Here is a 16,008-nt window from a genome sequence, read left to right on the forward strand (position 1 = left end):
CCCAACAAGGCTGCGACGTCAGCAATGAGGTGGCGGAGTCATGTTTTAGGCCGGAATCATGGGGAGAGAGCTGGTGGGCCCCTTTAGGGTCCCTGAAGGCGTGAAAATGACCTCGGCAAAATATATAGTTTCTGACTGACCACTTTCTTCCATGGTACAAAAAGAAGAACCGTGCCTTCCGTAGCAAAATCATCTTCATGCCTGACAATGCACCAACTCATGCTGCAAAGAATACCTCTGTGTCATCAGCTGCTATGGGCATAAAAGGAGAGAAACTCATGGTGTGGCCCCAAATCCTCCCTGACCTCAACCCTATTGAGAACCTTCAAGCAAGAGAGCAAGCAAAAGATCTATGAGGGTGGGAGGCAGTTGGCATCAAAACAGCAGCTCTGGGAGGCTGTTCTGACATCCTGCAAAGAAATTTAAGCAGAAACTCTCCAAAAACTTGACACCTTTTTTTGATTCAATATTGTGGTGTGGGGATTGTGTGGTTTGAGCAGCCACACCTGACCTGGATCTGGGTAGTTAGAGACCCAGGATCAGAGTGGCTGCATACCTGTTGCTCGTTGGTTGGTCTAACGAGCAACAGGTTAAAAACCGCATCCCCACACACACTCCAGAGAGACGAGCTTTGTCAGGACCTGTGTCCATCTGCTCCGGGGCTTGTTGTATCAATCCCCCTCTCCACAATAAACTTGTGTGTTTTCTACAACCCCGTCTTCTGTGTCTCTGTGCTGGAGATCCCTGAACATGCCACTTGGATGGCGCTTGTTAGGCGAAACTGACACAAATACCTACGACGATGACATACAAACCTTGTCTATGCGTGACACGATGAAAGGCTTCTTGACGAAGGCGATCCTGGCATCTGTATTGAGAGCCAGAAACTCCTGCATCTCCTCGCTGTTGGCTGCTTCAGGAACACTGCAGAGTTGCTGAAAAACGCAAACAAAATGGATGATTGGATTTGGCGCACTGTGAAATGGTTTACGATGAGTTTTCAGTTTTCACGTTGGTGGAGAGGAATTCCGATTATCCACATAATTCAATGTGAGGGCTTCAATTGAGTTAAGTGGCGGAACTGGTCTTAAAGTGGTTAGTATAACAACTACAGACCTTTAGAAATGTCTCCAGCAGTCCCCTTCGGGCCTCGATCTTGTCGCTGTCCATGTTGCCGAAAGGCATATCGGGGAAGATCTTCTTGGGTCCTTTTACACCTGAGTAACAGCAGATGGATGAGATCGAATGCGGTGAGGATCAGCAATGTTGATGCTTCAGACACTGATTCTCAACTATGCATGTATACAGTGATGAGGCTTTTTTTTGGTATATTTTTATATATCTGACTATTTCTACTGTTTTATGTATTTTTTAGTCATTGTATAAATTAAAAAAAAAAAATCTTCACAATTTTCAGACAGTTAAGGTTGTTGTTTTTAAGCTAGTAGCCTGCAGTGTAACGCAACAAACCTCGCCAGAACAAATTCCTAGTATATGTAACTTGTAAAATATGTATGTTTTTAGTTGTATTCTTTCTTAAGATATTTCTCCACACGTCGCGTTCACCGCTGCTAAAACAAGCGAGGACACTTCTGGTCCATGGCGGAATAGAGTGATTGGGTTGAAAGACACACAAATTAATATAATATACGTGAATATATGTGAAAAAAATTTCCTAAATAAACCCAAGTGGCTCATATAGACTCCACAAACACATGAACATCCTTGGCCGATACAGACATAATCGAAGATCAGTCTCAATTATTTTAGACCATTTTTTGACCAGTTTGACTCCAAACTGTAGCTTGTACTTCACTTGTGGACACTTGTCCATTTTGGGCGCACTAGTTAGCATAGTGTTACTAGTTAGTATAGTGCTACTAGATAGCATAATGCTGCTAGTTAGCACAGTGCTCCTTCATGTAAACGTGTCTAGATAGATGTGTACATGTTATTTTTTTTTTATCTCATTTTCATTTGTATCTTTTTTCAACTGCACTGTTTTTTGCATTGTAACTCTGAATTTTCCTCTGAGGAATACAGTGTTAACTTAAGCAGGCAGGGGTGTGTATTAGAACAGTCTATGAAATTCAGAAAATGTTATTCCTTTAATTGACAATATCATGAAATATATCACAATATCGATATCATCTATATCGACCTATAAATAAATACATCTGAACACTGAATAATATTTACATATAATACTTCAAATTACTTTTTTTTTTTTTACATGTAATACTTTTAACGACTGTAACTTAAACAGGGAGCCATATACAACATATTCCTGTTGTGGTCACCGTTGCCTTGGAATGCAACTGGCGCAAGGTAAGATAAAAAAAAATTTGAATAATGAGGTTCTGTTGTAGCTACTTTGAGCTGAAATCCTTTAACGAACCTTTGATGAGCTTGCGTAGCTCGTGTTTCTCTTCCAGGCGCGTCTGCAGGTTGAGGAACTCGCTGTATCGCCGATTCACCATGTGATAGGCCACTGGCTGGATGGGCACTGGGCTTTCGGCGCCGGCCTCCACTGCCTCTGGGTCCTCAGAGCCCTCGCAGCCCACCGCCGTCTCGTACTGCGTCACCAGACATGCAGCACAAGCAACCGCGCTCTTAGCGTTCTCTTGCGGATTAGGGCTAGAAGTGGCTTGACTCTACTGCAATCGGTAGCAGAGTCAAGAAGTGGCAGGGACCTTTAATGTCATTTCATGAGTGACTCTATGACAGAGATAAGACTCTACTTGTAAAAATAAGGACAAGCTTGGCTCCCCCTTTCCTAATAAACCGTGGAAAGCAAAGTTCTGCTTAGGACTGTACCCAAATCAGAATTCTGTCAGTCGAATTGGATTTGACTGCGAATATTCCACTATTCTTCAGCGGCAGCGGGTGGGGGGGGGGCGGCCTTGCTCGGCTCTTCTTATAGGCAAAATAGGCGGCCGCCTATTTTCTTTGGGGGGGGTTGGGGGTGCGGAGAGGGAATGATCAGTCGAGAACAGTGCATTTTTATCTTAGTGTAGTTTATTTTATTTGACGTCTGGTCATGGAACGAAACAAGTGCGTATGGAACGGTATGGAATGGGACCGTGCACAATCGAGACACTTTCCCTATAAATCTCTCCCTGATCACCCCCTCTCCTGCACTTTGTATTGAGATTGTCTGGGTATTGGGCGGGATCTAGTCTTACTAGTCAAAATGTATTAGGTACTAGTACTTATTTTAAGATACGAGCAACTATTCCAATTGTGACTCGTAATTTGGACAATTTTGTCATTGTGGGCTCCCTGTGTCAAATATCAAATATTTGCCTCCGACTTCTATTCATCTATTCCGATTGTTACTAGTAATTAATTGAGTACTAGTTGTTATTCATTAGTGACTCATGCCTTTTCCTGCTATTACTGCTCAATTAATAGTGACTTGTAACATTTAAATATATACTAGTGACAATGGGAATAGATACTAGTCGGAAGCAAATATTTGATACCTGAAACACGGAGCCCCATAGGATTCAATTACAAAATTGTCCAAATTGTTACTAGAAAAATCACAATAGTTACTAGCAACAATTGGAATAGTTACTAGTATCTAATACATAATAACTAGTACCTAATACATTTTGATTGTAAAACTAAAATAGTTACAAGTAAATGTTACTTAATATAGAATAGTAATTAGCAACTTTTAAAAAGTGACTAGTTCATCCTATGGATTAAATATTAAAATGGCATGCCATACACCATTCCATTGGATTTTGATAGAAAGAGTCAAGACTGAATTCAATATCGATATGATATCAACGTCGATGTACTTGGCTAAATAAACAAATTCTGATGCTAATTCTGAGTCATTACGATATTCAATATCAGATACATTGACATTTCATACATAATAAGAATTGCTACCAGCTTTTCCGTATACCATCTGACATGCATTGCAAAAGTAACAAATTCAGTCTTCTGCAGAAATGTAATATTTCAAATCATTTGTTACTGTAGTGGTATTTAAACAAAGTGTCGATGTTACAATTTTGAAATGATTTCAGAATCCGAAACAATAGAATTGAACAGCCCTATACAGTGCAGCACTTTACAGTATAGTACAGTAACTCTAGTACAGTAGTCCCCAAAGCCAATCTGTATGTGTATATTTGGCCTGATTATCTCATCTGAAGCCATCGTTTTCTAACCAGACAATAAATCTAACAAGAGAAATGAAAGTGGCATGACACATTTACCAAATATCTATCCGTGGACGGTGTAGAGAATGTAGGGCGGCTGCTGTTTTCTTCCTACCTTGATGGTATAGAGGGTGTATGGGTGCGAGCCGGTGCCTCGGTGCTCCTTGGCTGTGATGGTGCCGGTTATCCTCAGGTTCTGGATGATGACGGGCCCTTCTGGGCTGCTGAGCGGCTCAAAGCTGAACGACGGCAGAGGAGTCGACGCCAGCGACGGGCTGCCCGCCGTCAGCTCGATGGGCGTCCCCAGGCCCATCTGCTCAAGCCCCAGGAGGAGGTCCCTGGTTGGATTCACAAAGGCAGAAACACCCTCCTTCTCTAGGTTCTGGACGATGTTGTCAGGCATCCCAAGCGTCGGGGGGCCGCGGTCGTCGGGCTGATCAAGAGGCTCCGAGTTCACCAGGACATTAGGGCGTGGGCCGTGCGCAAGGTCCCAGGAGGTGTCCTCCAAAGGCTCCAGAGGGGTGCCGCATTCTCTTGGCATCTCGGCCAGGCCTTCTTCCTGACCCACCATGACCAGGGAGTCGAAGGAGCCCCGCTTATAGTCGCCCAGGGGCGAGTCCAGGTCGGAGTCGTTCTCCTGGTAGAAAGGGTTTGACTTCCCTGACCTCAGGTAATGTCTCAAAAAAGGATGAGTGGGCTCCTCTGCGTCTTCCCCGTTGTTCACTGGGCAGTAGAACTCGGAGTCCACGGTGTCATACGCACCTGCTGGTGTCTCGTCCTCCTCCACGTCATCTGTCACATCGGCCTGGAATTGCGGGGCCACGTGGGACAGGGGAACCTCGGCCTGTTTGGCGGTTCCGGAATTTGGGGTCTCCTGCTGTGGCCTGAGCTCCGGGCGGGTTGGTGGGGGCCTCGGTGGCAGTGTCGGCGTCTGCCACGCATCCACAAAAACGTCAGCGTTTGATCCAAGCGGCTGGTCCCGTGTGAACAGCTGCACTACGAGGACGTTCAGCCAGTCGGGGTCGGACACTTTGGCAAGGAGCGGGAGGATGACGTTGCAGGTTATGAGCTCGCCAACCACAAAGCGCCCAGTGCGGCTTTCCAGGTGAGGCGGGGGCACCAGGACATGCAGAAGCAGGTCCACGGCGGCCCTGGCGTAGTTAACCTCCACGGTGGGGCTCTGGACGGCAGGGTGCGGGGTGCAAACCCTGGAGTAGACCTCCCACAGCCGGTTGCTCTGAATCCTGCTCTCCACCGCTGGCGATTCGTCCTGCTCGGCCAAGAGTTCCTTGGATCGTTGGTAGTTCTGCAGGTGGCAGCCGTACAAATCCAGCACCCTCTGGGTCAGAGCCTGCAATAATAAGAAAAAAGGCATCATGTTTTAAAAGTAACTTTCACTTTTCATAATATGTTTTATGATGAAGGTGCCACAATTACACCAGAGGGAACTACAGCAATGAAAAATGGGTATTATTACATCATTATTTTTTCATGGTCTCATGTTCTCTCACAATCCTTTGTTTTATATTAATATAACCACTAAATTATTAATTCCACTTTTAATTTTCTTTGCACATATCACTCTTAAGCCTACTTCATACCGAATGTGTTATCGAATCCGACAGTAGTGTAATAGAAAAATACTGAACTAACCCTATGTCCGCTCATAACTCCATATCTGTTTTACTGACAACAGGAACATTAAGTAGCTATGTTAGCCTGTTGTCGGACAGGTCACAACTGAAACTGTTAAACCGCCTTGTGACCAAAAGGGAAGTTGCCTTTCACTTGTCTGACTTATCGCATCCCACCAGACCATCTGGACAGGAAACCAGGCTAGCCCCTCCGCTATCTTCCTATATGACCTATGCATACAAACTACGCGTGCACAGATGAGAGTAAAACAATTTCAAAATACGTCCGGGACGTATTTGAGGTTTCTGTGTCCAGGACACGAAACAGCTAAAAGGTTGTTTAACATTGGTTGCCCGTGGGACAAGTTAAACTTCCCCTTGTCAGGGTCCTAAATTTAACATTTAGGTAGCAAATATAATCAATACAGGGAGGCGCTGTAAGTCTTAAACGGTAAACAGGCAGTATGGGAAAGTCTGGGTTGAAATTAAAGGAAAAATGATGGTTGTTAAACATGGTGAGACAGTGGTATTACATTTTGGCTTCTGGGAAAAAAACTTGGTTTCCCCACGAATGGTAGTTTTAGCATTAGACAAATAGACAAGTTGAGGACGAAGCTAGAGAAAGATTATGAAGGTTAAAGGGCACAAAAAACAGCGCCCTGATTGAAAGATGTTTGGTATGTGGTCGGGAGAAGGGATTACAAAAATGTGTGAAAAAAACCTGCAGAGCAAAATGACCTTGGCTCTGGCCAGTGACCCAAGTTTAGATGGCCCGCTGTAATGCTGGGGCTGCCGCCACCTATACCCAATGCTCCAGTACCCTGTATCATACATTGATGACCACGCCGTCGTCCCTGGCCCCGTCCTACAACACCTATGTTCACGAACCCCTCCTGACTAGAAGCCATATAGCCCGGGGACACCAGACGACTGATCTGGATGACCCGGTGCCTAATAACCGTCCAGATGCCCATGGTCTCCTGCCCTGATCTTGCCGGCCCAGCCGAGGCTGTTATGGATGTCTTCCGCCCATACAAAGCTGCGGAGGTGGGAGCGATCATTAACAGCCTCCCAGACACAAAGAAAGACGGCCCGGAAGACTTCATTCGAGACTTTCGCACCCTGATCCGTATGCATCGACCCACCCTCACAGAAGTTAAGGTGGTTCTGTGCCACAAACTTGGCGCAGACTGGGACCGTTGCCCGGGGGATATCCAGGAGGATGGTCCAGGGGTCAATGAGGAAGGACAGGGTGCAGACAACCAAGCCCGACACATCCTGTATTGGGACCTGGAAGACCACATCAACAGGCTGTTCCGTCAGATCATGAACTGGTCCGCCGTACAGAACTGTACACAGAAAAACGATTAACTGACAGGAGCATAGCTCAGCCGCCTGGATAGCATGTTCAGGCAGGCCAGTGGAATGATGACTCTCCAAGGGGGGATTCGGGGAGCAAACGGGGACTCTCCCTATGAACAAAAATGAAAGTGTTGTTTCCTAGATGGACTAAAACCTGAAATCAGCCGAATGGCTGAAGCCACCTGCATTGGGTACGAAACAGCTCAGAAGGACAGCGTGTGTGCACATGCGGTACACGCCTGAAAACAACTGAGGGAAAAGGACAGAACCAAGGGGAAGCAACAAGCAGCCCAACAGCACCGATTGGAACAGCTCCAAATGGCCCAGCTGCAATACCCTCAGGGGAAAGGCAGAGGACTAGACATGGACAGAAACCAAAGAAACAAGCAAGAGCAAGGACCTGTGAGGGGACAGGGACGGAGACAGAGTAAGAAATGACGCCTGCCATGTTACAACTGCGGGAGGTCTGGCCATTTCGCCCGGAACTACAAGGAACCAAAGAAGAAGCGTGATGGAGGCGATGGCGGGTGGGGACAGAGAGCACAGCAGCAAGGACGAATGATGACGGGGCGACAGGCATGACAACTCAGCAGACCATCCAGGTCGAGAAACACCAACCACACTACCAGCACCATCCATCCATCCATCCATCCATCCATCCATCCATTATCTATACCGCATATTCTCGTGGGGTCGCAGGGGGGCTGGAGCCAATCCCAGCTGTCATAAGGCGAGAGGTGGGGTACACCCTGGACAGGTCGCCAGTCTATCACAGGCCAGCACCATACAGAACCCACAAAATGAAATGTGTGTATGTGTGTATGTGTGTGTGTATTTTTCCTATGATACAGTAGGAGCAACTTGAAGAGGTCAGCTGGAACACGACAGAGCCCAGGCAGATCCGTGATTGGGGCGTGGCTGACCCATGCAAGGACTGTGACGGGTTCGGTAAAGCAACTTGCGTATACAGGATAATCCTGCATTTATTTAGTGAAAGATATACATGTTTTGGAACGGAACATACTTTCTGTAAATCTAATAGAATCAATTTATTCATCTCTGATTTTAAAGAACGAATGGTTTGAAAGAATGAGTGAATCTGTTTTTTTTAACATGTATTTAATTGAATAAAACAAACAAAAACACTGTGTGTAACTGTGTGTAACAGGTGTTTTAATTTACATAAAATAAATGTGAAATATTGCAACAAATTTAATCGCAATACTTTATGTATCGCAAAACTCATCATATGGTGCGTTTTCGTACAGCAGGAACTTTTTCATCGTTCTAAAGACCTTTTGGAGGAACCGTCCATTTTATTGTGTCCGCACTGCAGGCATTACTGTAGGGACTATCGTAGTTCTTAGAACTTCATTTTGAGCAACTTATTTAGCTCCCGCTCTAGGACAGAGACTGAACTTTCAGTGATGAATGTGCTGGTGATGGGACAAATAATAAAATAAAAATAGTATTTTTATTGTCGATGTACTTATTTAATTTTACAAAGTAAATTGAATGAAAGAGAAAATCGCAGAGCGAGCAAGCCTGTGCGTTACGAAAGTAGGAACAAAGTTTTAAATTATATCTTGCAAATATGAGTGAAGTTTCAGCACTCGATTGATTATTTCTCGCCTCAAATTTGTTCAGAAACAAATTTTAGTCGATTGATAAGAAGGTGAAATCAGTGAAAGATAAGGGGTAAATACAACATGGAACTCGTGCTGAAACCACATTGAATGACGTCACATCCGCGTCACCAGTGTCAGTGCCAGGTTCTCGGAAGCTCCCCCAGGTCCCAGTGCCCCTCGGGAGTACCTGCATGTGCGAAAACGCATCGCCTCTTATGGTGAGGTCCCAAATGATATGTTCCAACACTTATGTGTTTTAGATATATATATATATATATATATATATATATATATACACATACATACACAGTGGTACCTTGAGTTACGAGCGCACTAACATACAAGTTTTCCGAGTTACAAGCCGTCCTTCCGTCGATTTTTTGTATTGATTTGCAAGCAAAAATTTTAGTTACGAGGAGCGAGCTTCAGGTACGCCGCTGCTAGGTGGCATGGCGAGCGAATCTGGCCAGCATCCCGCGTCTCACTCCTTTACTTCACGTGGTTACCTGAGCGTGGAAGCATCGCTTTTGTGTTTTTTGCTCGCGTTATGTGCTTTTTGTGCAGTTATTTTGCCAATTTATTTTTTCCAACCATGGGTCCGAAAAAAGTAAGTGCTGAGAAGAAGCGGATGAAGGCCATTGACTTAAAGCGCAAAATAATAGAAAAACATGAGCGAGGTGTGAGTGCGATGGAATTGGCGAGGCAGTACGAGCGTAATACTTCTACGATATTTACCACACTGAAGCAGAAGAAGATGATAAAGGATATTACGCCAGCCAAGGGCAATAAAATAATGTCTAAGCTGCGGACCGCCGTCCATGAAAAGATGGAGAATCTGCTGTTGGTCTGGTTAACGGAGAAGCAGCTCACAGGAGATGTGAGGCGAGGGTATGAGTGTGACGGAGGGTATCATCTGTGAGAAGGCAAAAATGATCTACACATTCTCTTTTATTGTGTTTTATTATGTTTTTATACAATATTTGTTATTTATCAATACATTTTTCTTATTTAAAAACACGTAACAGAAAAAAATTGAGGTGTTTTTTTGGGGGCTGGAACGGGTTAATGGTATTTCAATTAATTTCAATGGGGACAATTGATTTGCTATAAGAGCAGATTGAATTACGAGCTCTGTCACGGAACGAATTAAACTCGTAAGTCAAGGTACCACTGTATATATATACACACATATATATACATATATATATACACATAAATACTTAACATATATATATATACACATATATACACACACACACACACATATATATATATACAGTGGGGCAAAAAAGTATTTAGTCAGCCACCAATTGTGCAAGTTCTCCCACTTAAAAAGATGAGAGAGGCCTGTAATTTTCATCATAGGTACACTTCGACTATGAGAGACAGAATGGGGGGAAAGAATCCAGGAAATCACATTGTAGGATTTTTAATGAATTAATTGGTAAATTCCTCGGTAAAATAAGTATTTGGTCACCTACAAACAAGCAAGATTTCTGGCTTTCACAGACCTGTAACTTTTTCTTAAAGAGGCTCCTCTGTCCTCCACCCGTTACCTGTATTAATGGCACCTGTTTGAACTCGTTATCAGTATAAAAGACACCTGTCCACAACCTCAAACAGTCACACTCCAAACTCCACTATGGCCAAGACCAAAGAGCTGTCAAAGGACAGCAGAAACAAAATTGTAGATCTGCACCAGGCTGGGAAGACTGAATCTGCAATAGGTAAGCAGCTTGTTGTGAAGAAATCAACTGTGGGAGCAATTATTAGAAAATGGAAGACATACAAGACCACTGATAATCTCCCTCGCTCTGGGGCTCCACGCAAGATCTCACGGTGAGCAAACATCCCAGAACCGCACGGGGGGGACCTAGTGAATGACCTGCAGAGAGCTGGGACCAAAGTAACAAAGGCTACCATCAGTAACACACTACGCCGCCAGGGACTCAAATCCTGCAGTGCCAGACGTGTCCCCCTGCTTAAGCCAGTACATGTCCAGGCCCGTCTGAAGTTCGCTAGAGAGCATTTGTATGATCCAGAAGAGGATTGGGAGAATTTCATATGGTCAGATTAAACCAGAAATATAACTTTTGGGTAAAAAATCAACTTCTCGTGTTTGGAGGAGAAAGAAAGCTGAGTTGCATCCAAAGAACACCATGCCTACTGTGAAGCATGGGGGTGGAAACATCATGCTTTGGGGCTGTTTTTCTGCAAAGGGACCAGGACGACTGATCCGTGTCAAGGAAAGAATGAATGGGGCCATGTATCGTGAGATTTTTTGCAGTGAAAACCTCCTTCCATCAGCAAGGGCATTGAAGATGAAACGTGGCTGGGTATTTCAGCATGACAATGATCCCAAACACACCGCCCGGGCAACGAAGGAGTGGCTTTGTAAGAAGCATTTCAAGGTCCTGGAGTGGCCTAGCCAGTCTCCAGATCTCAACCCCATAGAAAATCTTTGGAGGGAGTTGAAAGTCCGTGTTGCCCAGCGACAGCCCCAAAACATCATTGCTCTAGAGGAGATCTGCATGGAGGAATGGGCCAAAATACCAGCAACAGTGTGTGAAAACCTTGTGAAGACTTACAGAAAACGTTTGACCTCTGTCATTGCAAACAAAGGATATATAACAAAGTATTGAGATGAACTTTTGTTATTGATCAAATACTTATTTCCCACCATAATTTGCAAATAAATTCGTTAAAAATCAGACAATGTGATTTTCTGGATTTTTTTTTCTCATTTTGTCTCTCATAGTTGAGGTGAACCTATGATGAAAATAACAGGCCTCTCTCGTCTTTTTAAGTGGGAGAACATGCACAATTGGTGGCTGACTAAATACTTTTTTGCCCCACTGTATATATATATATACACACACATACATACACACATATACATACACACACACACACACACACACATATATATTTATATATATATACATACATATATACATACATAGTATTTTTATTGTCGATATACAAATTTAATTTTACAAAGTTAAACCGAATGAAACCGAAAATCGCCGAGCGAGCGAGCCTGTGCATTACAAAAGTAGGATCAAAGTTTTAAATTATATCTTGCAAATCTAATATGAGCGACGATTCAGCAACTGGATTTATCATTTCTCGCCTCAAATTTGTTCAGAAACAAATTTTGGTGGATTAATAAAAAGGTGAAATCAGTGAAAGAAGGAACTCCTTCTAAAACCCTGTTGGATGGGTCACATCCGTGTCACCAGTGCCAGTGCCAGGCTCTCGGAAGCTCCCTCAGGTGTCCCCTCATATGCGAAAACACGTCACCTCATATGGTGAGGTCCCAGATGATATATTCCCTCTCATATATATATATATATATATATATATATATATATATATATATATACATATACATATACACACACACATACATACACACACACACACACACATAGTTTTCATACATATATACTGTACATACACACACACACACACACACATACAGTATATACACAGTGGTGTGAAAAAGTGTTTGCCCCCTTCCTGATTTCTTGGTTTTTTTTGCATGTTTGTCACACACACACAAATATAAATATATGACAAAGGTAAGACAAGTAAAAACAAAATGCTGTTTTTAAATGAAGGTGTTTATTATTGAGGGGAAAAATAATCCAAACCTACATGGCCCTATGTGAAAAAGTGACTGCCCCCCCTGTTAAAACTAATTAACTGTGGTTTATCACATCTTTGGAAATCAAAGTGAAGTCGACCAAAAGATCCTCAAAAGCTAGACATCATGCTGCAATTCAAAGGGGGACTCCAGCGAACCACAGTGAGAGCAATTATCCACAAATGGCGAAAACAAGGAACAGTGGTGAACCTTCCCAGGAGTGGCCGGCCAACCAAAATTACCCCAAGAGCGCAGCAACGACTCATCCAAGAGGTCACAAAAGACCCCACAACAACATCCAAAGAACTGCAGGCCTCACTTGCCTCAGTTAAGGTCAGTGTTCATGACTCCACCATAAGAAAGAGACTGGGCAAAAATGGCCTGCATGGCAAAGACGAAAACCACTGCTTAGAAAAAAGAACATAAAGGCTCGTCTCAGTTTTGCCAGAAAACATCTTGATGATCCCCAAGACTTTTGGGAAAATACTTTAACTTTTTAAGTCCACCTCTGAATGGCTTAAGGAAAACAAAATGAAGACTTTGGAGTGGCCTAGTCAAAGTCCTGACCTGAATCCGATTGAGATGCTGTGGCATGACCTTAAAAAGGCGGTTCATGCTCGAAAAACCCTCCAATGTGGCTGAATTACAACAATTCTAGAAGGATGAGTGGGCCAAATTTCCTCCACAGCGCTGTGAAAGACTCATTGCCAGTTGTCGCAAACGCTTGATTGCAGTTGTTGCTGCTAAGGATGGCCCAAACAGTTATTAGGTTTAGGGGTCAATCACTTTTTCACACAGGTCCATGTAGGTTTAGATTTTTTTTCCCCTCAATAATAAAGACCTTCATTTAAAAACTGCATTTTGTGTTTATTTGTGTTATCTTTGGCTAATATTTAAATTTGTTTGATCTGAAACATTTAAGTGTGACAAACATGCAAAAGAATAAGAAATCAGGAAGGAGGCAAACCCTTTCACACCACTGTATATATCAAATAATAGTTTGCCATTTTCAACTGGTGTTCTCTGTGACAATTGAATGAGCTTGAGACAATGAATGACATAAAAACAACAAATGGCAGGGTTAGCATTGAGGTATACATAATAGTAGTTTAAGGTTTAGAAGATAAAGTAATCCATATATTTGAGTTACCATAATACCTCAAATATAAACAGTTAATCAAATAAAAACCGGGCCTCTAATAAATGCCGGGGGTGTGGTCAACACAAACAAATAAAGGCCTAAGTCCTACCTCAAATTAAGACCAGGGTTAGGGGAAAGTCCAAGGATGAACTACTGGTGCCTGATATACAGCATGTGTACAGTATGCCGGTTAAGCACAATGTACATTTCCGCTGCTTTAGATTCAAGAGGTTATTTGTCACATACATAAACATAGGGTAATACATACTGTATATGCAGTGAAATGTCATGACACCCGTTGATTACGCTATAAGTTCTAAAAATACAAAAATGAGCGTAGTCGACACGAGGCGCTCGCACAGGCAGCTACAGAGGCCTGTGCCACAATCGCAATTCTGGGGTCTATTGTATAATTATATAATATAATTAATTTTCTGTTTTGTATTAAATACACATTTATATCACCCTAAATGAAACTTACTGTAAATTGATAAATTCATGAATAAAGTCATGCTATCTTCAACACTTTGTTGTCTTCAACTCATTGTGTGAGAGGTAAACCTAACTCTGAATATTGGAGCAGGGTTTTTTTTGTCCTACAGTGTGCCGTTTACGCACCTTACAAGTTACTACTTATTACTACAACTCTATGGAAATACTTATTTGAAGTATATTATTAGAATGTATCGATCCCTGTTGCTTTTCAGAATGACAACTAATGCACAGTTTCTAAGTGTAATTGACCATCTGTGCATTATGACTATTGACTGTATGAGATTGTTTTTATCTGTATTGCTACATCACCCTTTGCTGCTTATCATATGTTTTTGCTGTTTGACCTATTGCTTCCTGCTTTCTGTTTTTTTTTTATAATAATAATTTATATTCTCCCAGTCTACAACTTTTACACAACGTTACAGTACTTCTCTCGAATTGCCGCCGTACACATTTTTTGAGTGACTACGAAGCAGACCGCAGATAAAGCCTTGGGCATTCTCTTTGTTTACAGTCATTGCATCACCCAACAGGTCTAGAAGCCCTCACACCTAACTCATACATATGCAAATGTAGACGCATTGCCCAAAATCTCCACCTCTCAATGGAGCAATCTACCCCTTTCTCACTGGGAGGTGAAAATTCCTCTCTGTGGAGGGGGAATCAAATATCCAGTTTACTATCATAAGGCGATTTATTTAATAGTTGGCAACTAATCCGTGAAGTAAACCATGGAGTTTAAACTGTATCAACAGGAAAACAAACTTGAATGTTCAGAAGGCCCCATATGCGGTTTAGTCTCTTTAACGTTTGTACAAATTAACTTTCATTGATTGATTTTTAACATTTTATTCATGCCATTGTTGTTTTTTTGGAATTTGGAAAATCAATCTATTAGATGGGAGGTGGGTGTGATGGCGGACCGTTTTTATGACAGAGAGGCTCAAATGCAGAACTTTGTTGTTATATTTCACTATTATTTAAAGTTAAAAAAAAATTAGGAAGTTCAAAAATCCAAATTTTGGAATCAAAAGGCCGAATACTAGAACCTATAAATCCACACACTTAGCCACTTTAAAAAGAGGCTAGTAAAACTTTAAAACTAGTCACTTTGATTTACCAAGGATTGCATACCTGTTTTGTCTTGCCTCTTGGTAGTATATTTTGCAGTTTTTGTCACAACACTGTGTCTATCTTACCATTCAGTATGACACTGCATTGTTGTGGCCCACGACTATTTTAGATGTCCACTATCAAGTCCACTCACTGTCACTATTGTCTGCATTTTATTTAGTCTTTCTTTTAGGTAAATATCTTTGTATTACTTGTTCTACACTACTTCTTTCCAATTTTGTTTTTTGGACTGTTTAAATACTTTTATCTTAATCACTACTTTATCCTTATTTTACGTATTATGTAAAGTTTAGTAAGCTCTGAGACTAAGAATCTCATTACTGGTAATGATGCTTGTTGTTGCTTGATGATTGTTATCAAGTATTTGACAATAAACTTAAAACTTTAATTACATCGACGTAGTTTGAGTGATCTCATTACAAAGCTATCAGAATTTGTAATATAAAAAATGTAAATAAAAAAACAGCTCCCATTATGAAATTAAAAAGCTGTGCAACATGTAGATTAAAATAAATTATTAAGACCTGTTCTTATTCATATTACAAAAAAAACACTGAACTTTGAAAGATGACCTTTGGTCAGGGTTCAAAGGACAATATCTCAGGTAATGGCTTAGGGTTAGGGGTGAAAATCTGAAATCTCTGTGGCGATAGTGGGGCCGCCCCTTGCAGTCACCTGCGCCGGCGCTCTAGCCGACTTTGCACATTTTAGTATCTTTTTTCAGTTCTTTCATCAAAATGAACGCCAAAAAAGCATCGGCAGTTATCTCTTACGGCCGCGATGCACT

At 42.3% G+C, this 16,008-nt stretch overlaps 1 protein-coding gene across 1 annotated transcript in view; it reads right to left on the reverse strand.

Moving 5' to 3' along the window:
- The window catches only part of snx19b (sorting nexin 19b), an 84,570-nt gene that overhangs the window by 50,032 nt on the left and 18,530 nt on the right, over positions 1 to 16,008 (reverse strand). Inside the window, exons 4-7 of the mRNA XM_080006546.1 lie at positions 4,294 to 5,529; positions 2,399 to 2,576; positions 1,117 to 1,217; positions 816 to 935 (exon numbers count right to left, since the gene is read on the reverse strand). Of these exons, the coding sequence (XP_079862672.1) occupies positions 816 to 935; positions 1,117 to 1,217; positions 2,399 to 2,576; positions 4,294 to 5,529 (1,635 nt within the window). The remainder of the gene's footprint in view (positions 1 to 815; positions 936 to 1,116; positions 1,218 to 2,398; positions 2,577 to 4,293; positions 5,530 to 16,008) is intronic.

The sequence above is a fragment of the Zeus faber genome (assembly GCF_960531495.2).
Source record: "Zeus faber genome assembly, chromosome: 9".
In the NCBI taxonomy this organism is placed as follows: domain Eukaryota; kingdom Metazoa; phylum Chordata; class Actinopteri; order Zeiformes; family Zeidae; genus Zeus; species Zeus faber.